We start from the raw sequence: 25,881 nt of genomic DNA on the forward strand, positions 1-25,881 counted from the left end.
GTCGGGGCGCCGGATTCTGTCCCGGTTGCCCCTCTTCCAGGCCAGCTCTCTGCTGTGGCCCGGGAGTGCAGTGGAGGATGGCCCAAGTCCTTGGGCCCTGCACCCCATGGGAGACCAGGAAAAGCACCTGGCTCCTGGCTCCTGCCATCGGACCAGCGCGGTGCGCTGGCCGCAGCGCGCTGGCCGCGGCGGCCATTGGAGGGTGAACCAACTGCAAAAGGAAGACCTTTCTCTCTGTCTCTCTCTCTCACTGTCCACTCTGCCTGTCAAAAAAAAAAAAAAAAAAAAAAAAAAGCAGCTGCAGACTCAGGTGTAGAGGTAGATGCAGCTCTGTTACAAGCCAGTGCCGTACCCTAAGCTTGTTTTTATTATTTTATTTTTATTTCACTTAATATACACACACAGATAATTTTACTAAGTAAGATTTTCACACTGTGGGTTCCAGCAGCTTGGCCAAACCTGAACTTGGGAGAAAAGCAAATTTCACCGCCTAGCCCCAAGAAGAGGGAAGCCGGTAGGGGAAGGAGCCCATCTCTCCAGACTCTTCTTCTGGGGTAGCTTTCGGTATTCAGAAGAGATTAGCACTTAAAATCGCTCCCTGATGATAATTCTGCTAAGAATTTACGAGCCTATCATTTCCCCAAATCAACACAGTGGTTTCCTGGTTGAAGAGTTAAACTTTTACTTTTCCTGGTTGTCTTCCAAGGAACAAGCATACATTTTTAGTACCACCAAACTTTTCTTTTTCCATTCTCTAAGTTAAAAACATTTGCAGTATAGGAGTTCACAGTGTTTCACAGTAAAAACAGTTCGTCATTTTCTACCACAAACGAGGCAGATGCTTACAATACAGAGCAGTCTTTCAGAACCTCTCCAAGTCAATGGTATCAACCACACGACAGGAGCAACGAAACACAAGCATAAATATTCTCGGCCGTGTCCACCCTTGGAGCCCGCTAACAGCACGCTCGTCCTAGGTGGGCATGTGGAACTCCAGGAGATCAGCCAGTCGTCTCCTGTCCTGTTGTTTGTTGTGAGTCTGTGCCTTCTTCTCCAAGAGGCCGCAGCCTGGGTCATAGGCCCATGCTGAGAACAGGCTGGGCTCCGCTCTGCCCATTCCCACTCTTGACATCCGTCTGGCAGAGAACATACCTGGAGATGATTTTGTGAAAAGTTTCCCGGAAGTCTCGGTTCCGGTAGGCATACACGATGGGGTTGACGACTGAATTGGCGTGGGACAGGAGAATGGCCGTGTTCATGGCCCACTTGGGCTTATCCTTGGCCTGAGCCGGCTGAAAAAGAGTGACGCAGTTGATGGCATGGACCGGCAGCCAGCACAGGGCAAAGATCCCCACGATCATGGCCAGCGACTTGGCCGCGTGGATCTCCCGCTGAAGGGTGGTCCTCGAGTGGTCCATGAGCTCGGTGCGCTGGAGCTGCCTGCAGGCCACCAGGAAGATCTTGATGTAGATGGCCAGCATGATGAGCAGCGGGGGCAGGACGCACCCAAAGAAGTTGAAATAGACCATGTAGCTCATGGGGACCACGTTCTCAAACAGACACTTGACGAGGCAGCAGCTTTCGTTTGTGGTTCCATCCCGCGGCTCCGTGCAGTTGGCAGTGGCACTGTCCTTGCTGTTCCACCCCAGGAATGGAGTCAGTCCAATGCCAAAGGCAAGGACCCAGAGGACAGCAATGACTCCTCTGGCTCGGGTCCCAGTGACCAAACTCTTGTACCTGTTGAGAAGAACATCACACGTTACGGTCGGGCTGCCGTGCAGTCAGGAGCGCTCTGCCACCCAAGTGCGGGAGCCCACCTCCGCTGTGGTCCCGGGGCCCTTCAGCCCCAGTGGCCGCTCCCTGGCACCAGGGCCTGACCCTCACCACTGGGGATGTGCGAGCAGGTGCAGGCAGCTGTGTGCAAACAGCTCAGTGAGGTTTTCATTCCTGACTTGGTGACTCATTTCCCTTTAGTGCCGGACGACGGTCCCAATTTTAAGGCACGCAGAGTGGGAGTGGGGTGGGGGTGGGGGGACAAGAAACCTAAGTTAGTAAACAGTGTGGAGAGAGGTGTGCTGTGAAAGTGACCAAGCCGAGCGAGGAAGGTGAGGACCGGCAGGGGTTGTGGTTTTAGAGGCCAAAGGAGGCTTCACTGATGGGGTGCACCGAGGCCCGAGGCCGTGAGCACCGGAGCCCCTGGGGACAGGCAGTGCTGCTGCCTGTGGTTCCGGGCAACAGTCTTTCTGGGCTCCCACAAACAGCCTAAGAGGTGTGCTGCGCACCACAGGCAGAAGCGTCCTGGGATGCCCCGCCTCCAGAGTTGGTAACAATTCAGAAACAGGAGGCCGGCGCTGTGGCGCAGGCTAAACCGCCCCTCGCGACGCTGGCATCCATACTGGAGCGCTGTCCCGGCTGCTCCGCTTCCCATCCAGCTCCCTGCTAACGCGCCTGGGAAGGCAGCAGCAGATGGCCCAAGTGCTTGGACCCCTGCACCCACCTGGGAGACCCAGGTGGAGCTCTGGGCTTCTGACATCAGCCTGGCCCAGCCCCAGCTGCTACAGCCATTTGGGGAGTGACTCAGCAGATGGAAGACCCCTCTCTCTCTCTCACTCTGCCTTTCAAATAAGTCTTTAAAACAAAATGGGAAGGCTGGTGCCGCGGCTCACTAGGCTAATCCTCCGCCTAGCGGCGCCGGCACACCGGGTTCTAGTCCCGGTTGGGGCGCCGGATTCTGTCCCGGTTGCCCCTCTTCCAGGCCAGCTCTCTGCTGTGGCCAGGGAGTGCAGTGGAGGATGGCCCAGGTGCTTGGGCCCTGCACCCCATGGGAGACCAGGAGAAGCACCTGGCTCCTGCCATCGGATCAGCGCGGTGCGCCGGCCGCAGTGCACCGGCTGCGGCGGGCATTGGAGGGTGAACCAATGGCAAAAGGAAGACCTTTCTCTCTGTCTCTCTCACTGTCCACTCTGCCTGTCAAAAAAAAAGGGGGGGGGGATAGCAAATAATAAATTGTTAATAATTTTAAACCATTAAATGCTATTCGAATCCACTAGAAAATGTAAATACCCTTTTGACATTTCGCTATGAACCAGTCTCTGTGGTGTAAGGCAGAAGTATAAACTTTGCTCTTTTTTTTTTTTTGACAGGCAGAGTGGACAGTGAGAGAGAGACAGAGAGAAAGGTCTTCCTTTTGCCGTTGGTTCACCCTCCAATGGCCGCCGCTGCAGCCGGCGCACTGCGCTGATCCGATGGCAGGAGCCAGGATCCAGGTGCTTTTCCTGGTCTCCCATGGGGTGCAGGGCCCAAGCACCTGGGCCATCCTCCACTGCACTCCCTGGCCATAGCAGAGAGCTGGCCTGGAAGAGGGGCAACCGGGACAGAATCCGGCGCCCCGACCGGGACTAGAACCCGGTGTGCCGGCGCCGCAAGGTGGAGGATTAGCCTATTGAGCCACGGCGCCGGCTCAAACTTTGCTCTTAATAACTGGTCCATAATATGCAATACACGGTATACGTGCATGTAGTCAGTGTAATATGTATTGAGTAAATGAAATTAAATCTTTCCACGTTTCTACAAAAAAACGGGAAACATCTGACTGACGCGACCTGGGCACCTGTCTCCGGAAAGTGCCCGTTTCCCTTTGCCTGCAAAGGCAAGCTCATGTCCGCGCGGCCCCACAGCCAGGGTCTCCCTGCTGGCCCCGGCGTTCTGAGCAGCCCACACACACCTTTTCCTCTTCCAAGGGTCACGCGCGCGCAGAGGGGGCCTCGCCCACCCTCCGGCCCCATCCCCACACGCGGCCCGGAGCCCGACGAGCTGCCTTCCCTCTCTCTGAAGGGCCTCTGACCTGGCGCCTCCAGGTCCGGCCGGCCAGCTCCAGGACAGGACTCTTCTCATCAGGAATGACGCCGCGGCCGGGACAGGCAGGCAGCCTGATGGCTAACCCAGGTCCTGCCCCGTCACTCACGGCGCCCTCTCTCTCCCCTGCCCCCACGCGGGGTCTCCTGGACAACAGGCCGTCAGCCGAGCGGCCTCCACAAGGGGCCCGCTGGGCTCGGCTGCTCCGCGTCCTCTCGGCCAGTGAGTCCGGATTGCTTCCTCGGTCAGGAGCGTAAAGCCGCTCGTTAGGAAGTGTCATTCCTTGCCACTGCCCCGCCAGCCCATCCCTGCAGGACAAGGAAGCCCCCAAAAGCGCAAGGCCGAGGGGCCACGGGACTTGAGGCCCAGGAGGCAGCCTACGCCAGAGCCCGGCCCTTCCTCCCCCGGCACTGTCCACAGCGCTCAGGCAGCTCGTGGTACTTCCACTCTCTCGTGCACGTGGGAGGTGGTTCTGGCCAATGCGACCTCAAGGGGATCCTCCTAGGGGACCACCGGGAAGACTCCACTTCCTGATGAAAGGAGAGAGACCCAAGGCGGGAACTCTGCCCTGTTTGCTTTTAATGCTCTCGGAGGAAGCTGTGATGCCTACAGCTGCAGCAGCCATCCTGTGACCACGAGGGACAAGACTGAAGGAAGGAGAAGGAGAGACCCTACGTCCTTGATGACACCCTTGAACCACTAGCCAACTCTGGGACCCCCACGGCGCCACACTGCTGTTGCAAGAGATAATTAAACACCTGGGCTGCTTACAACTCTGCCAGGCACTCTGTTAGCTGCAGGCCAAAGCATACACAGAGGGGTGGGCACTTTTATCTTTTCTTGAGCAACTTCTCTTACTTCACAAATGAGGAAACAGATACAAAATCTTTGAATAACAAAGTCAATACACAAACCAAAGACCAGAAGGGAATGAGCACTCAAGGCCTGAGCGCCTTGCACCACACCACATTTTATGAAAAGATTTCTGTATTTCAAAAGCAGTTAGAGAGAGGGAGTGAGGAGACACACAGGAAGATCTTCCACCTGCCGGTTCCCTTCCCAGAGGGCCACAACATCCAGGGCTGCACCGATCCAAAGCCAGGAGCCAGGAGCTTCTTCAGGGTCTCCCACGTGGGTATCAGGGGTTTAAGCATTTGGGCCATCTACTGCTTTCCCAGCGTATTAGCAGGAAGCTGGATCAGAAGTGGAGCAGCCGGGACCCGAACCGGCGCCTATATGGGTTGCTGGTGTCACAGGCGGTGGCTTTACCCACTGAGCCACAGTGCCAGCCCAACGCTGGCTCTTATTTTACTTGCGTGCCCTGTACAAGAGGGCTGCTGGGGGTGGCTTCCCGCTGCGGTTCACAACTGCAATCCACCCACATCGGAACATCTCAAAACCACCGCATCCTGCGCTCGGGAACACCTGCTCCTAGGAACGCCCTCACCGACTGTCCCTGCGGGTTCCTTACTTCACTCACAGAGTTCTTCCTTCCTTGTCTTGTCTGTCTGTTTTGGTTTTTCAGATAAGTGTATTCTTTGTTACACTGGTTTTTAATTTCTTCTCTCTCAGTTTTTACCAGGTTGAACGCAGTTCATAGATACAATTCTAAGAATACAACGATACTCCCGCTCCCTCTCACCCGCCCTGGAGTTTGTTCTTTGCACAAGTTCTGCTGTGAGGCACTGGAAACAATCACTGGCCTCAAGGAAAACAAATACCAGTGAGTTAAGAATTGAGAGGGTGCAGCGGGCCCAAGATGAGCAGGCTGCAGCGGTGAAGGGAAAATAGGGAGACCCCGATCCAGGAAGTGAGGGCAGGCCTCTCCCGGGCCGGCGGCAGTGAAAAGTCTGGAGAGAGGAGAGAGGCACGCACTGCAGGTGGCACGCAGGAAGGCTCATGGGAGTGAAGGTCGCCTCCCTACAGGAGCCGAAGGCCATGATGCGGAATCTAAGGGGAGGCAGGGGCTCCGGTCCTGAAATGTCAAGGTCTCTCTCTCTTTTTTTTTTTTTTTGAAAGGCAGAGTTAGAGAGAGGAGGAGAGGAGACAAAGAAATCTTCCATCCATGCTTCACTCCCCAAATGACCACAACAGCCAGGACTGGGCCAGGCTGAAGCCAGGAGCTTCTTCCAGGTCTCCCATTAGGGTGCAGGGGCTCAAGCACTCAGGCCATCCTCCGCTGCTTTCCCAGGTGCATTAGTAGGGAGCTGGGTCTGAAGTGGAGCAGTTGGGACTAGAACCGGTGCCCCTACGGGATGCGGTGCTGCAGACCTTGGCTTTAGCCTCCTGAGCCACAGCGTTGGACCCACGTGTGGTCTTTCAAGGTAGGGGCAGGGGATGCTCTACAAAGAGGAGTGGATAGAGCCAAGAGAAACAGCTGCACCCCGAGGCCCAGGGAGTAGGTGCAGTTCCGGCGGCAGGGCTCAGGCAAGGCCGGATGGTGCAGGGAGCGTTCAGAGGAGAGGCTGGGCCGCGAGGACTGGGTCACGTCACTGCACAGCCTGGGAAGCAGCGGCGGGACTGAGGCTGGTGAGCCAGGGCAGCAGGCAGAGCACTGCTTGAAAATATTTTCTGAGAACCGGAAATCTGTAGCCAAGGTTGAAATATACAAATCCACGCCTCCATTCTCATCTTTAATATCCCAGCAGTATTTGAAACGTTTCATTTATTTGAGTGGCAGAATTCCCATCCACTGGCTGACTCCCAAGCTGCTTGCAACAGCTGGAGCTAGGCTTGGGCCAAAGTCAAGAGCTGGGAATTCAATCCGGGTCTCCCACATGGGTGGCAGGGATCCAACGGCCTGAGCCAGCACCACCACCTCCCAGGGGTGCACCAGCAGGAAGCTGTAGTCAGGAGCCAGAGCCAAGAACTGGAACCCAGGATCGCCAGTGTGGGACGTGGGCATCTTAACTGCTAGGCTAAAAACACTGGCTCCCTGGTACCTGCAACCATGAAGAGTAAAGACAGACTTCATGATCCATCTCTCCATCTAAAATTAAGCTCTCACTAATCTCCCCCCAGCTGCCAGTCATGCTGTCCGCCTTTGAACCGTGGGACCAAACACCAAGTCTTAGAAACAGCACAGACTCTTCCCAGGCTGTGCAGAGTCAGGGGGAGGGAGGGAGAGATCTTCCACCCACTGGTTCACCCCCCAGATGCTCCCTGGGCAGCCCCGAGCTGTGTGCCTTCTCCCCCTCTCCAGGCGAGAGTTCCTACCATTCTGCCAAAGCAGACATTTTCCTGCTTAAAAAGCTATACACAGGGCCGGCGTTGTGGCTTACTTGGCTAATCCTCCACCTGTGGCACCGGCACACCGGGTTCTAGTCCCGGTCAGGGTGCCGGATTCTGTCCTGGTTGCCCCTCTTCCAGGCCAGCTCTCTGCTGTGGCCCGGGAGTGCAGTGGAGGATGGCCCAGGTGCTTGGGCCCTGCACCCGCATGGGAGACCAGGAGGAAGCACCTGGCTCTTGGCTTCGGATTGGCGCAGTGCGCCGGCTGCAACACACCGCCGGAGCAGCCATTGGGGGGTGAACCAACGGCAAAGGAAGACCTTTCTCTCTGTCTCTCTCTGTCTCACTGTCCACTCTGCCTGTCAAAAAAAAAAAAAAAAAAAAAAGCTATGCACAGGCTCTTGAGTGCTTATCTCACAAATCCCAGCTCCTCCGGTCCCCCAGCCCTGAGCCCCTACTCTGCAGGCGGCTGCATGGGAACTCGGAGGAAGGGGCTGGGGGTCTGCTGCCTGTGGGGAGGGGGACCATGGAGGCAGCCAGGGGAGGCGTGTGATCACTCTGCTCCGTAGGGCCAAGCCTTCCGGACCCCACGGACAGAGCCAGGACTCACACTGGAGCTCCTGCTCCGTCGCGGCGGGGCAGTGACTCTGCTTGGGACACACACGCTTGGCCCCAGGCCCACGGAGGAGACAGGGCTGCAGCAGAGAGCTGGCAGGTGTCCCTGTGCTGGGCAGGACTCCGGAAGGCTCTGGCACCTCCCTGCCCCAGCTGTGCCCCACCCTGTCCCTGAACACCTGCCCTCCCCACGCCACCCTTGCCGCAGGCTCCACACCCAGAACACCCTGCAGTCTGCACGCGTGTGTCCCTCTCCTCAGACGCTCGGGAAGGGCACAGGTCACGCTTGCACCAGTCATTCCTCTGGTGCGGAGGGCCGAGGGAGCGGGAGGCTGTCCCTGCGCAGGGGAGTCGGTGCCAGCGACAGAGGAGGGGACACAAAACCAGGGCAGGAACAGGCCGCACAAGACAGGGTGTCCTGGGAAAATGCACGCTGGGAAGTGGCTGTGCCCCACCGTGGTGGGGGGGGGGGGGAGCTGTGCTCTGATCCATCCATTCTCTTCATAAGGCGCTCATTAGCGAAGGAGATCGACAGGAAGGCAGTCACGTGGAGGGAATCAACAAGAGAAACTGTGTGCGCTAGGGTTACATAACGCGAGGGGCCGCGGCCAAGGGCCGCCCAGCAAGTGCTGGCCCAGTTCCCGGGCAGGGTCTCCTCCTGCTCAAACCAGGCCGCCTTCTCAGCCTCAGAAATCAACTCCCCGCTCTCAGTCCAGACTCCCACGGGCACCATCCCGGGCGAGGACGCTCAGCCAGGGGCTGGAGGGAGCTGAGCTCCCCCGGAAGCAGCGGCTCCACAGCCACCTCTGAGTGGCTGCTGAGGGCGGGGACAGCAGCACCCAACGCGTGCCAAGTGCTAAGTCGACACATACGGACTTGTCTCTGTGGACTAAAGTGGGAGATTCTTTTTTCTTTTAAAAAATTTGTATTGTTTACTTGAAAGGTAGAGTTAACAGAGAGGGAGGGAAAGACAGAGAGAAATCTTCCACGTACTGGTTCACTCCCCAAATGGCCACAACAGCTAAGGCTAGACCAGGCTGAAGCCAGGAGCCAGGAGCTTCTTCCGGGTCTCCCATGCAGGTGCAAGGGCGCAAGCACTTGGGCCATCTTCTACTGCTTTCCCAGGTGCGTTGGCAGGGAGCCGGATAGGAAACGGAGCAGCCGGGATGCTAACAAGCACTCATACGAGATACTGGGTCACAGGCAGTGCTTCAATCCCCTACGCCACAACACTGGCCCTGGATTTTTTTTCTTTACCTTCTGTGCAGTTGACAAGCTTTGCTCCTCTGTATAAAGCAGTATACACATTCTTAGGAAAACCTCACGGTCCCTAAAACCGCACAGGTAACAGGAGTCACCTGAAGAGTGGGGTCAGGCAGACCACTCAACACTACAGAATGTGGAGACTACAGCGCCGACAATCACTGGGGACACTCAGTGGATATTAAAACGAACCCAAGAAGTCCAGATATCCGGGCAAAATTTTAATGTGAGGAAAGCTGACAGGTGCCACAGCAGTGCTAACAAAAGGAGACCTGAGCCGGGCGCTGCCACCTCGCTGGGCGCAGCAGCAGTGCAGGCCGCCACAGGCCAGGATGCAGCTTTCTGAGGAGGGTGCCAGCATGGCGGGGGTGGGGGTGGGGAGACTGCCTTGGTTTTCTGTGTCCCTGAGAGCCCAGAGGGGCCCCCATTACACAGCAAGCTGAGGGCTGTTTCCTTTGCTGCCGAAGACTTTAACTGTTCCACCTCCTTTGCCTAAGCAAATTCATGGATAAGCCAAAGCAAGGCTGGCCGTGAAACAACACCCTTCCCCTGCCCCCATCACACGCGACCTGGTCCACCACACAGAAACACGTGGAAGCAGAGCAGTCTGCCCGAAGTGCAGCATGGGCTCCTGCCGCACGCCACAGCTGCCCAGGGCACCTGTGCCATGCACCCAACACCTAACTCTACGTTTGCTGTCTCCTCCCACTGAGTGACCGGTGAGCCCTGCTATGGTTTGGACAGGAAAACTCATACCAATGTTTAAACCCCAAAGTCCAGGCGAACAGGCCATGGATTAATGCCAATGGTTGATGGTTTAGGGTGGGTACTTGATCTAACGATGGCACCTGAGGGGGCCTGGCGGGCAGCGTTTAGGTCATGGGGGCATTTAGGTTTAGGAAGGGAGCTCTCCCGAGGGGCTGGTTATTTAAGCTGAGTGTGGCCCAGCTTCTCTCTCAGCTTCCTGGCTCACCGTGTGGTTGCTAGCCTGCACCTGCTCTTCCACGGCCAGTGGCCGCCACATGCCATCTAACTGTGAACCTCCAAAATGTAAGCCGGAACAAACCTTGTCCATCTCAAGAGGCTCCTCCTCAGCCATTCAGTTAATATTAAAGAGAAGCTGACCAATATCACCACTCCCCAGTGGAGGACACCTGACACTGCCTGGCAAGCAGGCCTGGAAAGAAAGCCAAAATTTCTAAGACAGAGCCAAAATTCTTAGTGTAAGCATGCGTGTGTGTGTGCGTGTGCGTCAAACGTCCTCTTGCAGCTCTCACTACACCAAGACACAGGGGCGTGAGCCTGGTCTGGGCTTCGGCTTGTGGAGCACCAGAGGCATACTGGGTACAAGGGGGTATCTCTACCGTGAGCACTTGCCTCCCATTCAGGTTTCCCATGGAACCAAAGAAGAAGGTTTTTAAAATATTCATTAAAAAAAAAGTGTTCATGAACGACAGAAAAATAAACAGAAGATTCAAAATAGTACTCTACTAAAGAAATAGAATTAACCTATTAAGTCTCAAGTTTTCAACTCTGCCACCATCCCAACAACACAGTATTTATTTCAAAGGTACCATAGGCAGTTTACTTACTGCTCAATTTAAGTCTTAAAAAGCTGTCCTCTCTATATGTACATCCATATAGGACAATGGGACACATGCAATAACAAATAAAAACCTTCCCCCTGAGAAAACTGAAGACGCAGATGTCTTCACAAATGAACTATAACACACATTTAAGGACCAAAAAAACCATTCTGGGGGCCGGTGTTGTGGCGTAGTAGGTTAAGCCTCCGCCTGCATATGGGCGCCGGTTCGAGTCCGGGCTGCTCCACTTCCGATCCAGCTCCCTGCTAACGTGCTTGGGAAAGCAGAAGAAGATGGCCCAAGTGCTTAGGCCCCTGCACCCACGTGAGAGACCCGGAAGAAGCTCCTAGCTTTGGAGCAGCTCAGCTCTGGCCACTGCAGCCATTTGGGGAGTGAACCAGCTGATGGGAGACCTCTCTCTCTCTGGCTCTGCCTCTCAAATAAATAAATAAATCTTAAAACAATGACAAAACTCTTCTGTAGAGAGAGCAGATGCGGTCTGATTTTACTCACATGAAGCTCGGGTCCAGGAGCGGCAGAGCCTCTCCAGCACTTGTGGAAAATGTACTGCAGGCACTCTGCCCTGTCACTGCAGGTGGCCACAGTGTGGCCTGTGGGAAGGAGAGTGCCCGTTGCCCACCAGATGACAAGCTGCGCCCCACCCAGGAGGCTGCTGGCCCCCAAGGGGTTCTCACCTGCTCCAACAAATCCAGGCATCCGCAGATCTCGGTGGTGGGCCTGGCTGGGCTTGAGCCCTGCCTGCTGCCACTCGTAAAGGCAGCTGGGAGAGCCGCCATCGTCCCTCGCAGCCACCTGAGATCCGTGCAGGAGGAGCGCAGGGGGCAGAAAAGACAGATGGCAGCACTCCCCAGCAGTTGCCGGCTGGTCTGACTGTGACTCAGCCGGCAGAGGCTGAGGGGCGGGGACCAAGACCACGTCTCTCTCCGGGGCTGGTTTCTGCGGACTCTGAGTGTTCTCTTACATCAGATAGAAGCCAAAGACAGCTCCTGTATCTGAGCTCCTTTATACAGAGTAAGTGACCATGACCGAGACAGGGCTACTGCCTGAAGCCAGAGCAGAGGAGAAAAGCGCAGTGTGTCCTCTGGCCCCACGGCGCCCTCCACGGCTGGGGCTACGATGCGCTGCTCCAGGGACTCACTCCACCGGTCCAGAGGGCCAGCCTCTGTGTACACACAAGGGCAGAAGAGGCCATCTGCGGCACCTGCTGTCGGCATTCCCGTAACCGCTGAGGCTAACTTGGACAGCTGGATGACTGCAGTGTCAGCCAGCTTGGTCCACTGTAACCACCTTTCCCTTTTTGATTAGTAGGGAGCCTGTGGTACAGACTTGGAGACCCTGTAACTATCTTACTCCTCGTCAGGCCGTCACCCGAGTTTTAGCATCACTGATGACTCGCGCCTGCATCAGTTACCACTATGATAGCTGCCCAGTGGGGATTTGCTCGACTCAGTCATTTCTTCTCAATAATTAGATGGCAGTCTACTATAAGCAAGAGTTCCTCCAACATTTTTTTTTGTAAGATTCATTTATTTGAAAGGCAGAGTTAGGGAGGGAGAAGAACGGGTAGAGAGAGACAGAGAGAGATATCTTCCATCCACTGGCTCACTCCCCAAATGGCTGCAACAGCCAGAGCTGGGCTGATCTGAAGCCAGGAGTCGGGAGCTTCTTCTGGGTCTCCCACATTCATGCAGGGGCCCCAAGTATTTGGGCCATCCTCTGCTGCTTCCCCAGACACATGAGCAGGGAGTTGGATAGGAACAAACCCATTATTTAAAAAAAAAAAAAATTTCTCCTAGGGGCCAGTATTGTGGCATAGCAGATAAAGCCACTGCTTGTGACACTGGCATCCCATATGGACAACGGTTCATGTCCTGGCTGCTCCACTTCAGATCCAGCTCCCTGCTAATGGCCTGGGAAAGCAGCAGAAGATGGCCCAAGTGTTTAGGTCCCTGCTACCCATGTGAGAGACCTGGATGGAGCTCCTGGCTCCTGGCTCTGGCCTGGTTCAGCCCAGTTCCTGGAATATCTTTCTCTGTCTCTCCTTTCTTTCAATAATAAATAATCTTTAAAAAAGTGTTTTAAATCTCCTAAATACAAGTTTATTGCTAGGACCCAGAAGGAATGATACGCCAGTAGCAATGCGCAAAGCTATCCCATTCTTGATTTCTAACTGTCACTCACCACTGAACAAGCCAAAGCTCCAAAGCTGGAAAACACGAGGTGGACCCAACCCAACCATTCTATTCCAGAAAGTAAGAAAATGCTCAAAATTCACACGGACACTCAGCCAGAAGGGAACTTGCATCAGCCAAACACAGGCATCAAAATGAGTAACGGGAATGGAGCACGACTCTGCGACTCTGCGAATGAAAACCAAATCCATAAGCCGACACCGATGTGTCAACAAACGGTTTAAAGGAGGGCGAAGGAAAAGTTCTTCTTCACAGAAACATGCAAACTGATAAAGGCAGGAGGAGGAGGAGAAAAAGGGGAGACTACCATTTCACAACCACCATCGCAGGGACCAGCTCAGGCAAGATTCGTCCAAGGGGAAAACACACCTCCCTTTCCTATGAAGAGCCTGGAAGACACCGCCTCGCCACGTGGCCGAGTACACAGCACCCACCAGGGGACACGCTGACCCCGGTGCCTGCCCTGAGCAGGACACAACGCCACTCCCGGAGACAGTGCTGCTGCCACACACGGCCAGCTCAGAGCAGCCACAGGGGAGCAAGCAAACCCAACAGGACGGACACTCGCAAAACAACCTGGACTGCCCCAAAACGTCAGTGTCTTGAAATAACCAAAAGTAAACCACACATGCAAAAACACTAAGAACCTGCTTCCGCTTACAGGAAATTAAGAGAATGTGTTAAATGCAAGCATGATTTTTACTGGGACCTGATTAAAACTGTAGGGAACGTAACTGGGATAACCGGGGACCCGTGACTGAGACAGCAGGTCTGTGAACATCCTGACTGCTGGCGCTGGCACTGCTTGCACACCACCGTCCCACTTCAGAGTTCCCGGCTGCCCCGCTTCCGACCCAGCTCTGCTAACGGCCTGGGAGGGAGCGGAAGATGGCCCAAGTGCTTGGGCCCCTGCACCCACGTGGGAGACCAGGATGGAGTTCCAGGCTCCTGGCTTTGGCCTGGCCCAGAGTCAGCGGTTGCAGCACTCTGAGGAGTAAACCGGGAGACTGAAGAGTTCTCTCCTTGTCACTTCCTGTCACTGTGCCTTTCAAGTAAATCTTAGAAAACAAAACCTCCTGAATGTGCTAGTTATGCATGGATGTACTCGTGTTTGAGACAAACAAAGCAAATATAGCAAAATATTGTGTGAATCCACGTGCAAGGCAGATGGGAATTCACTGCACTCATCTTGCAACTTAAAAGCTGTGAAAAAGCACACTGCTTCAGAGTGACTCATTTTTGAAACCCCAGACTGCCTTCACCCATCAAGCGATATAAATCCATGCATGCAGCAGTGGTATATGTGTGTGTGTATCCACGAGCGCACACTCACCACACACTCACATACACTGCACTCATTCCGTAACTGGTTTAAAACCCTGTGCAGTTAAAAAGCTCAGTTACTGATGACTTCTCCAAATGCCGAGCCTGGGAGACACTTCCTGCCCTGTGACACGGCCGGCCACGCCCCGTGGAAATCCCTCTCTGGTTTCCGTGGCGCCAGTCTAGTTTCTCTCCTACGCCAGCTCTGAGTGTGCCCAATGGAGAACAACCAGCTCAGGTGTCCGTGTCGGAGCTGACCGCCCTGCCCACACCAGCACACACACAGATGCATGCATGCACAAGTGGACACATGCTCACACGTGTGTGCTGCCGAATCCTAAATGTGTCGCAGGCCAGTGGTGGGACAGAGTCCTGGCTGTGTTCTCTTACATCAGATAGAAGCCAAAGACAGCTGTGAGCCCTGCTCCTGACACAGGAGGAGTGGGAGACCTTAAACAGGTCACAAGTAACGAAGAAAACAGCTGCTGGCACTCAGAGACCCATGCAGGAAGCTGGGTGCCCTCCAGAGGACATGTCAGTGTCCCGAGCACGGTACAAATGAGGAAGAGTCAGCGGATGAGGAGATGGGGAGGCGGGCACTCCCGCTGCAGAGAGGCCTCAGAGAGCCTCCGGAGCTAGTGCACAGAAGCAAAGGAGAGGGAGTGGCAGGAGGGGGTCAGAGGCCAAGGGGCAGGGGCCCTCATCCCCAAGTGCTAGGAGCACTGGGTAATGGGAGGAGGCGTGATCAGGCTCATTTTAGAAAGATGGCAAGTGTGGCGGGCATTGCTGGGCACTGAGCTAAGCCACCTCCTGCAGCGCCTGCATCCCATATGAGCACCGATTCCAGTCCCGGCTGCTCCACTTCCGATCCAGCTCCCTGCTAATGCACCTGGGAAAGCAGCGGAAGATGGCCCAAGTACCTGGGACCCTGCTCTCATGGGGGAGACCCGGATGGAGTTCCAGGCTCCTGGCTTTGGCCTGAACCAGCCCCAGCTGTTGCCAACACCTGGGGAGTGAACCAGTGGATGGAAGATTTCTCTCCCTTCCCCTCCCCATCCCGCAACGCTATCACTCTACCTTTGAAATAAATAAATCTGTAAGAAAGAAAGAGGGCAGTTATGTGAGGAGTAGGCTACAAGGGCAACTGTCGATGCAGAGAGCTCAAGAGACGAGACTGGCTTCCTGGTGCTGGGTGGGGGCCAAGACAGAGGGGCTGGGTCCACAGCCGGGTGGAAGCACTGACCCCAACTCCCCAGTACTCAAGCACCTGCTTGAACATGCCGGAACCTTAAACACAACCCAGACTACAGCTGGTGCCAAAGGCCCCTTTCTTCAGGGTGGCATGGCCAGCTGTTTCCAGATGCAGGAGCCACCCTGGACTCCCCCTCTCCCTCAGCCCAGCATCCACCCGAGTCACCAGGTCCTCCTGTATTGTCCCCTGCCATCTCAGTCTCGGAGCCAGAAGCACCTCTCTCAGAACGTGCCATCCACCAGCCCCGCTGGCTGCTCGCCTGGGCTGATGGACAGAGGCAGATCTCATGCCCATAGGTCCCTGCTCTGCCTGGCCCTGGCCAGCTGCATTTCCAGGTCTGGTTGACTGACTGCTTCTACTGACCTCTGGTTCTTGGGACTCCTGCCCTGGTCCCCTGGGTGCCTATGTAGCTTTACTGGTGGTCCCTCTGCTCCAGACCCTGCCAGCCCTCTTGGCTGATACCAAACATCAACCGCTGGGGGAGACGTCATATCACACCCATCTCCCAGGACCCCCAGCCTCGGCCCTGCTCCTGGATGACAATCGGCTACCCCAGACCATTTCGTCCTCTCCAAACCCTCCTGCCAGCTGTCCAACACAGAGACCAGCCTGCGGCAGGTGTCTGGTACAGTGGTTAAGGTGCTTCCTGAGATGCCCACGTTTCACGGCATCTGGTACAAGTCCCGGCCACTCCACTTCTTGCCAATGCACACCCTGGGAGGCAGCTGGTGATGGCTACTAAGTACTTGGGTCCTTACGACTCATATGGGAGACCTGGCTGCAGTTCTGCCTTCCTGGCTTTGGCCTGGTCCAGCCCTGGTGGTTATGGGCATTTGGGGAGTAAGCCACTGGATGAAAGAGTGTGCTCTCTTTCTCTCTCCACCCCTGCCGTCTTCTCCCTCCCCCTAAACAGATAAAAATAAATAATTAAAAAACTGCTGTGAAAGCTGCATGACCAGCATGAGAGGGGAAGGCATGTCTCCTCCGTATCTCTGGAGGAAATGTGTAATCTAGACACGAAGCAGACTAAGCTGTGGCGAATCTTTTAGCAACGGACAGCCACCAAAAACAGACTCCACCCGACCTGGACATCAGAACCATTTCCCTGAGCAGCCTGGGGTGCGGCGTGGGGGGAGGGAGGCCCTTCCTGCCCCCCACCCCAAGCACGCTGCTCCCTCTGAAGTCAACACTCAGACAATGCAGTCCAGAAACCTTCTGTACAGCTACAGAGCGAATGAAAATGGCATAAACCCTGACAACATAAAAGGAACAGCAGAATACGAATGTGCTCAACACACCCTCTATGTAGACAATGACATAAGAACAACGGTTGCCTCCCACAGGCGAATTGGGAACCCAGAAATCAGAGACAGGCGATTTCCTGCCCTTACATGTACAGCTTCAATTCCTTTACAACTGGGTGAATTAACCTTTTCTGTTTTTACTTACTTATTTCCATTTTATCTGAAGGTCAGATAGAGAGACGAGAAATTTTTCCATCTACTAATTCACTCCCTGAACGCCCACAAGAAACAGGGCTGGGCCAGGCTGAAGACAGGAGCCTGGAACTCAGTCCAGGTCTCCCAGCTGGGTGGCAGGAACCCAGTCACCGGGGTCATCCCCTGCTGCCTCCCAGGGTGCACTAGCAGGAATCTGGATCACAAGCAGAGCAGCCAGAACCTGAACCAGGCACTCCACCAATATGGGATGCAGGTATCCCAAGTAGCATTTTTTTTTTTTTAATTTATTTGACAGGTAGAGTTAGAGAGAGAGAGAGAGAAAAGTCTTCCTTCTGTTGGTTCACTCCCCAAATGGCCGCTACGGCCAGCGCTGCGCCAATCCGAAGCCAGGAGCCAGGTGCCTCTTCCTGGTCTCCCACGTGGGTGCAGGAGCCCAAACACTTGGGCCATCCTCCACTGCCCTCCTGGACCACAGCAGAGAGCTGGACTGGAAGAGGAGCAACCAAGACTAGAACCCGGCGCCCACATGGGATGCCAGCACTTCAGGCGGAGGATTAACAAAGTGAGCCGCAGCACTGGCCACAAGTAGCTTTTTTTTTTTCTTTTTGACAGTCAGAAGGACAGTGAGAGAAAGAGAGAGACAAAGAGAAAGGTCTTCCTTTTGCTGTTGGTTCACCCTCCAATGGCTGCCGTGGCCGGTGCGCTGCGGCCAGCGCACCGCGCTGACCAGAAGCCAGGAGCCAGGTGCCTCTCCTGGTCTCCCATGGGGTGCAGGGCCCAAGCACCTGGGCCATCCTCCACTGCACTCCCTGGCCACAGCAGAGAGCTGGCCTGGAAGAGGGGCAACCGGGACAGAATCCAGCGCCCCGACCGGGACTAGAACCCGGTGTGCCAGTGCCGCAGGCGGAGGATTAGCCTATTGAGCTGCGGCGCCAGCCACAAGTAGCATTTTTAAAGACTTATTTATTTTATTTGAAATGCGGAGTTAGAGAGAGGCAGAGGCAAGGCAGAGAGAGAGACTGATCTTTCATCTGCTGGTTCACTCCCCAGATGGCTGCAATGGCTGGAGCTGCACCGATCCAAAGCCAGGAGCTTCTTCCAAGTCTCCCACGTGGGTGCAGGGGCCCAAGGTATAGGCAGTGCTTTAGCAGCTATGCCATAGCACCGGCCCCCCAAGTAGCATCTTAATTGTGGCACCAAATGCCCACCCCATGAATCACCTCTTTGAAAGCAAGATCTCTGTTAGGTAAGCTGCATGCCAAGAGTCACCGTATAGTTGATAGAAACCAGAAGTAAGGACTGGCATTGTGGAACAGGCTGTTGGCTGGGATGCCGGCATCCCTGCTGAGTGCCAGTTCAAGTCCTAGCTGCTCCACTTCCACTCTGCCTTTCAAACAAGTAAATAATTTTATAAAAAACAGAAAGCAGGGCTGGCGCTGTGGAGTAGTAGGTTAATTCTCTGCCTGCAGTGTTGGCATTCCATATGGGCACCGGTTCTACCCCAGGCTACTCCACTTCTGATCCAGCTCTCTGCTATGGCCTAGGAAAGCAGTGGAAGATGGCCCAAGTCCTTGGGCCCCTGCACCCACGCGGGAGACCAGGAGGAAGCTCCTGGCTCCAGATCAGCTCTGGCTGTTGCAGCCACTTGGTGAGCAAATCAGCAGATGGAAGACCTTTCTGTCTCTCCCTCTCTCTCTCTGTAACTCTGCCTCTGAAATAAGTAAATAAAATCAGGGAGGGAGGGAGGGAGAGGGAGAGGGAGAGGGAGAGGGAGAGGGAGAGAGAGAGAGAGAGAGAGAGAGAGACACACACCAAATGTACAGACCTGGGAAAGATGGTAGGGCCTCACATTTCCCCATTTTTCCTGACAGTTAACAGATGCTTTCTACAACCGATGGAATCATTAGTGCACACTGAAATACTCATGGGAAAAATCAAACCATGATACAAATAGGAAGGAGCTGGATAGGGGGAAGGCATGGTAAGCCCCCGCCACTCACAGAAGGCAGGCAGGTGGCGGCGCAAAGCCAGGGTTCGAGTTGGGTGCAACAGGGCATGGTGGGGATTGCCCCAGCATAAGACCAGTAAAGGGCCGGGGTTCACTTCCCCTTCTACACCCTTGGGTGATTTCTGTGCCTACTGGCTGCTTTCTAACTCAGGAAAACACGTAACACCTTCACAGATTCACCAGAATCTTCAGGACAAAAACCACCCCCACCATGAGGTTCCAAGCCTCCCAGGAGGACCTGCGGCTCCACCCAGCCACGACCCACACGCTCACCCTCACAGCAAGTGTGCCGAGCCCCTGCTCCCTGGCACACGTCCCACTCCCCCCGCCAAAGCCAAGCATCGACCCTCTGGAACATGTGCTCCAACCCCTCCACCCTGACCGCGTGAGCAGCTGTCCTCCAGCGCCTGTGAGAGCTCCAGCGCCTGTGAGAGGCCGTCCAAGCACACACGCTTGCTCTCTCTCTGCCCCAAGTTCCTGCTACCAACAAACTGACCAACCACGGTGTCTCCAGCCCATCACTTCAAGATCAAGGGCATATGCTGCTAATGCCCTCGGGGAGAGTAAGCAAGGCTCAAGCTGAAGCTTCGAGGAGGGAGGTGGCGAGATGAGAGCCTGTGCTGTCCTCAGTCAAGGTCTCAGGGACGTCACACACACACAGGGTGGCGCCTCTCTTTCCTCACCTGGCCGTGTGACCAGGTGGCCGCAGCCGTCTGTCCCTCGGAATGGTTAAGGAGTACTTGGGCGGCCACCACTGGAGCGTCCTGCACCACTGCAGGGTTGGGAGTGTCTCCCTTCAGCATCACATGCGGTTGGCAGCTCCCATGCATGTGAGGCCCAGGACCCAGCATAACTCTCTGAGCCTTAGTCATCTGTGAAGTGTCTGACCCCACAGAGTCGGCCTGGAGCTTAACAGAGGCGAGGCATGGGGGGCCCCTGAGGCCAGAGACCACCGTGCATCCAGAAAGGAGCACAGATTCTCTCTCAGGCCAAAATGCCATGCACCCTGGTTTCTTCGCTCGTGCCCCGGGTGCTGCTCTGCTCAGGGGTGGCTGGTCCCTTTGGGCATGCTGAGTGGCTGTGGGCACAGCCCAGTCTACAGAGCAGGCTCCTGCTCTCTGGGGGAGACCCCAGCACACCTATGCCATGTAAGCCCCAGGCCCCGGATCCCCACTCTTCAGGGGAAACATACTTGTCAACTCCACTGGCATCTCCCCTGCCCAGGGGGCTCCACGTGCTCCTAATCACCAGGCAGCCAGGCCTGGCCTGACTCCACCCACGGGGCGGGGACCGGGCCAGCAGGTGCCCTCTAGATTGGATGGCTTCAGATCTGACCAGGTTCTTAAGGACCCCACTGACCACAGCAGACCTCTGCTCCTGCCCAGGCACCTGCGTGCCCACCAGGGAAGCCCCATGCCTAGCAACAAGCCCCGAGCTGGGCTGAGGTTACCGTCCAAGTTATAAAACATGGGGGGGTGGTGTGCCCAGGAGCAACCTGCTGCTGGTGTTAAGGTTGTTGCTCCAGGCTGGGAGGTGCAGTCAAGTGGACTGTGTGCCAACAACTGCCGGTCAGTGACAGAGAAGCAACACCTGGTCTGGATGACTCCCTTTTGGGGTGACAGGGTGGCTCCCAACCTGTGCATGGCTGCGGAGCCACACGCCAAGCACCTGGTACCTGCTGTTTGCCTGGCAGTCCCAGGACATCTCTGAGCCCCTCTCTGCCTGTCCTCCCTCAGGACTGTGAGAAATCCTCTCAGAAGATGGTTTTCCTTTCATTTACTCACTTAAAACTCACTGGGGGCCGGCACGGTTGCATAGTGGGTAAAGCCGCCACCTGCACTGCTGGCATCCCATATGGGCGCTGGTTCATGCCCCGGCTGCTCCACTTCCGATCCAGCTCTCTGCTGTGGCCTGGGAAAGCAGTAGAAGATGGCCTAAGTCCTTAGGCCCCTGCACCCATGTGGGAGACCTGGAAGAAGCTCCTGGCTCCTGGCTTCGGATTGGCGCAGCTCTGGACATTGCAGCCAATTGGGGAGTGAACCAGCGGATGGAGGACTCACACACTCTCTCTCTCTCTCTCTCTCTCTGCCTCTCCTTCTCTCTCTGTGTAACTCTTTCAAATAAATAAATCTTAAAAAAACAAAAAACAAACAAAAAAAAAAACCTCACTGGACCAGCTTTTCTCCTGCCATTATCCACCAGACAGCTCAGAGCCACACAATGAATCTGCCCTCTCAGATCCTCCCTTCCTACATACATCCTTTTCCACACTTCCCCGATGCCTGCCCCTGCTGTCACTCCTGTCTTCATCCACAGCGTGGCTGCCTACCCCAAGCCAGGCATCAGGCTGCAGGTTGGGTCCTGCAAAAGAACACCAGGCCCAAGCTGGCACCATGGCACAGCGGGTTAAGCCGCCACTTGCGATGCCGGCATCCCATAAGAGTCCAAGACCCAGCTGCTCCACTTCGGATCCAGCTCCCTGCTAATGCGCCTGGGAGGGCCCAAGTGCCTGGACCTCTGCCAGTTCTCCACATGGGAGACATGAATGGAGTTCCAGGCTCTGGCTTCACCATTTGGGGGTGTGAATCAATGGATGGGAGATTGCTCTCTCCCTAACTGTCTCTCAATTAAATACATAAATCTTATTTTTTTTTTTTAATTTAAAAATGTAGCTAGTTGGTCTCCCATGCTCTGGAGGCTGCACTCCCTCTAGGGCTCTGGGGCAGAATCCCTGCCATGGCCCCTTCTGGGTTCTGGTGGCTCCGGGCAGCCATGGCTGTGGCCACAGCACTCGTCTCTGCCACTGTCTTCATACAGCCTTCTCCGCAGTCCACAAGGCTGCACCTACATGCAGGGGCCACCCAGACCACCCAGAGAAGCTCCTCCCCTCGGGATCCATACGCTATGGACACACACATATGCCATGTAAATGCATATTCACAGGTTCTGGGGATTCAAAACCAGACCCTTCTTTTTGAGGGCCACTACACGGGAAAGATCTGGAAGAGGACGATGAACAGTGACACAAGGTGGAACTCCAGGAGGGGAGTCCCTGGGAGGCTGAGGGTGGTAGGGGTCCAGAACTAAACATTTTCCTTCCTAGCTTTCTTTTACGCAACATCAAAGGTACAGGGATTACCACTCAATTAAAGAAAAGGTTTCACAGAAACACGCAGAGCTCCTTGCCCACTGCCACCCTGAGCAGAGGCCGCGAGATCACTGGAGGCACGCAGCTTTACTCGGAAGTCTCTTAGACCCACCTCCCAGACAGGACAAGCGGCCACAGAGGGCACCCTGTAGCCGAGGGCAGGGAGGGTGCCGGGTCCAGGTCTGCAGACGCGCCCCTCCTTTCGTTGACCCAGCCAGCTGCATGCTCCCAGCACGACACCTCCTCCTGCTCCGTGGAGAAGCAGCCAGCTTCAGTACCACAGCGCCAGGGAAGCTGAGCCAGGGCGTAGGGCAAGACAGAACGAGTCAGCGGCCCCCAGCTCAGCTGTGAGTGTGGCACTTGGGAGGCATGGTTAGATTGGGGAGGGAAGTGCTCCTGTCTGAACCGCCCCCAGCCCAGGAGCCGATGCCCTAAATCCAAGTACACCCCATCACCACCACTGCTAGTCATGGCCTTGGAACTGGACCCTCTGTCCACGCCAATGTCAGCAGCCACCTGTGCACGTGAAATGGAGCAAGCGGGCTGTGTGTGTGGACACCTCATCACCCTGCTGGGAGCAGAGACCCATCTTGTCCAAGCCAGGCCCGCGGTGTCATGTGTGTGCCCAGCATCGCCCAAGGGCTCCCTTTTCCTTCCACAGTGTCATCTCCTTCACGGCAGCAGACACCTTGGCAACTGGGTGGCAGGAGGGAGCTGTGGCCTCAAGCCTCGCACTGGGAGCCTTGGGGCACAGGGGCCGCCTGAGCTAGTGAACAGGGCTACGGCGAAGAGTGGGCCTACGCCTGCCACCCTCACTCCCTGGGCCTCGCCCTCCTCAAGGCTTGGCTTTGGTGGGGGGTGGAGATGGTTCCTCCCAAACAGGCCCTTCAGACTCTGCTCCCACCTGGAGGTCCATGACCTGGGGGGAAAGGAGGTTCAGGGCAAAGTAGCGCTTGGGGCGCCCTGCACCACACAGAAGGGCTCAAGCCCCCTGACTCCATGGGGCTCCCAAACTTTAGTGACCCCAAATCCCTGGTTAGAGACACCAGCATGGCAGATTCCCTGCATTTCTTCTCACTCGGCTCATGGGACGCACGCCCTACTAGCAGGAGGGCAGAAACAGCTGGGGGCAGGAGGCTCACCCAGGCTCGGCCCAGGAGGGCTGAGGGTAGCACAACACCTCCCCAGCCCACCGGGGTGGGCGCCGCGCCACAGACAGGTCAGTTGCTCCTACTTTCAGAGAGGTGAGGGCTGCTTGCACACACCTCTTCCAGACCTCTCAGCTAGGGGAGGGCCTCCGGCCACCCAATGGGCATTCTTCCCTCCCTGCACCTACCTCCGGCCTTCCAGCCCTTAGCAAACACAAAAGAGACGCCAGGGGCCTGTGATTCACCTCTTTCCCCACAGCCACACCCATTTTCTTGAAGATCCCACCCAGCACAGACCAGGGCAAGAACTAACAGCTTTAAATATTCACGGTACTTCCTGCTGCGTATAGCGTGAGAGAGTCTTCCAGTAACTCCCAGGAGAGCTGGAAGTGTCTCTGGGTCTCTGCCAGGACAAGCTCCAGGGGTTTCCACTAGCTGGGTAACGTACCCTGGGGGCGTGTGATTGCCAAACGGCCACCAAGAAACCACGGAGATGTACATGTGAGAGAGGAGAGGTGTATGCTGTGCAGCCCCACCCTTGGAAATCCCTGGGTTCTCAGCACACCTCACAGGTTACCTGTCCTGGCGGTCAGTTGCCAAAGGCAGCCCAGACATCCCCGCCAGGCCTGCAGCCTGGCCAAGTAGGAGGTTCCTGTTTTCACTGGCATCCCGCTCCCGGGCTGGTGGGAGCATTCTGCTCAGTTCCCACCAGCACATTCCCCTCACCGCAGGAGGTGCTTCTCCCCAGCTCCCAAACACTAGCGCCAGCCACAGCCCGGCCAGCACAGCACAGGTGGGTGCACGGCGCCGGCTGCCAGCTCTGACACTCACTCCGGAGGTGCAGGTGCGGTGCTGAGCAAGAGCCATCTTCCTGAAGCTGCAGCTCCCTCATCTGGAACACGCAGGTAGCGGCACCTGCCCTCGCGGTTACTGCCAGGATCAAAGGATCCCGCGCATTCACCATAAACTGTCTGCCACACATCTGGCACTCAGTCAATGCCCTGCCCTTCCCTCCGGCTCCTAGGAATTCGTTTCCTTGTCTCAGCTCCGAATCCCAGCTCACCTGTGAAATGCCAAAGCCTGGGCACCAGAGACAGGATGCTTTCAACTAACCCTCCCCTCTGACTCACCAGCACTGCTGAGCGCTGGCTCCCCACCCCCACCCCATACTACCGTTTCTCGGTGTGGGGAAAGAGTGGATGGGTAAGTTCGCCAGTTTTCCTAAATCCTGGTGGCACGTCTCAGCCCTCTGGGACAGAACAGCAGGGGGTAAACAAGGTCACGCAACAGCACGTTAACCCTCAGGCTTGGGAGACCGGAGAACCTGGAAGCGCTGTAACTCTTTTTAAAGTATATGGAGGTGATCTGAGTCACCGCTAAGCGTGCAGGCACGCTCCTGGGTCGGCCTGGCCGTCTCCTTTGCAGCAGGCACATTCCCAAGCTGGGTCGCCAGGGGTATCCACTCTACGGGACGGATTCCCGCTGTCCGAAGCTGCCTTGCCCGGAGCCTGCCCGCCTCCCAGACCCCCACCCCTCGGCCGCACTACGCGGCTCTCTGGGGCCCAGCACGGCCGCGGGGTGAGAGGGCTGGGAGAAAACACCCTTCGCCGCAGGAGTGCAGATGCCGTGGCTAAACCTTCCGCGCCCGGGGACACCTGCCCGCGCGCAGGCGCCGCACTCCCTGGGACCCCGGAACTCCCCACACACAGAACCTCTTAGAGGGATGCGCGCATGCGGGGCGCCCGGGTGGGGCACTGCAGCCACCAGGGTGCTGCTCTGGGTCACCGACAGGGTCTAGGCAGCGCGCGCACGTGTCTGGAGGGGTGGCAGCGTCCTCCAGGCCGGGAACCACAGCTCCCAGGGCCGTCGGGCAGGAACGTGGGCCAGGAGAGGGGCCTCAGGGTCGCGGGACGCCGCGCCTCACCTGAGCGGGACAAGGATGGCCAGGTACCTGTCGACGGCCACGGCCAGGAGACTGAAGATGGAGCTCTGAGTGAGCACAAGCACGAAGCAGGCGAGAAAGAGGCAGCTGTGGAAGTCCGTGCAGAAGCCCAGGCTGATGGTGATGGCAAAGGGGATGGCGAACAGCCCCACGGCCACGTCCGCCGCCGCCAGGGACACCAGGAAGTAGTTGGTGGGGGTCTGCAGCGCGCTCGACGTGCCCACCGCGGCGCACACCAGCACGTTGCCCGCAACCGACAGCGCGGCGATGGCCAGTTCCAGCGCCACGTACAGCGCGTCCTGCGTCTCCAGCTGCATGGCCGGAGCGCCCGGACCTCGGGCGTCGCCTACCGGGGCCGGGCCGGGCGCGGGACAGCCGCGTGAGCCCCGCCGGGCATGGCCCGAGCACCCGCACCGCGCCTCCTCCAACAGCGTCTGAGCAGCGGAGCTCGTGTGCTCGCTGCCGGGTCCCGCGACGGGGCGGGGGCGGGGGCGGAGGTAGGCGGGGCTGCAGAAGACAGGCGCCCATTGGCCGGTGCGCCCGCCCGTCTCGCACTCGCGGGCGAAACGCAGCTCCTTCGCAGGAGCCGAGGTCCACATCCGCACGTGACAACCCTTCGTTTTGGCCGCGGGTGGCGTCCTTATGGCGAACATAAGCCAGAAGAGTCCCCAACTTTTCCTCCAGCTGGAATTTAGCGGGGCTGTCCGAGCGGTCGCGCTGCTCCCCCACCAGGCGCGTGGACGACCTGAGGCCTCTGGGGACCCCGCGCTCGGGCCCCGCCCACGCCCCTGGCCGCCGCAGGGAAACAGGCTTTGCTCCTGCGGCCCCTGGGTCGCACAC

At 56.7% G+C, this 25,881-nt stretch overlaps 1 protein-coding gene across 2 annotated transcripts; it reads right to left on the reverse strand.

Moving 5' to 3' along the window:
* Positions 1 to 288: 288 nt before the first annotated feature.
* On the reverse strand, positions 289 to 25,491 carry ADORA2B (adenosine A2b receptor). Of its 2 annotated transcripts, none has more exon segments than NM_001082175.2 (2): positions 289 to 1,737; positions 25,024 to 25,458. In NM_001082175.2, coding segments are annotated over 2 exon segments (999 nt in total). In that variant the 5' UTR covers positions 25,359 to 25,458; the 3' UTR covers positions 289 to 1,073.
* Positions 25,492 to 25,881: the final 390 nt, after the last annotated feature.

Source organism: Oryctolagus cuniculus, chromosome 17 (genome assembly GCF_964237555.1).
Source record: "Oryctolagus cuniculus chromosome 17, mOryCun1.1, whole genome shotgun sequence".
Lineage (NCBI taxonomy): Eukaryota > Metazoa > Chordata > Mammalia > Lagomorpha > Leporidae > Oryctolagus > Oryctolagus cuniculus.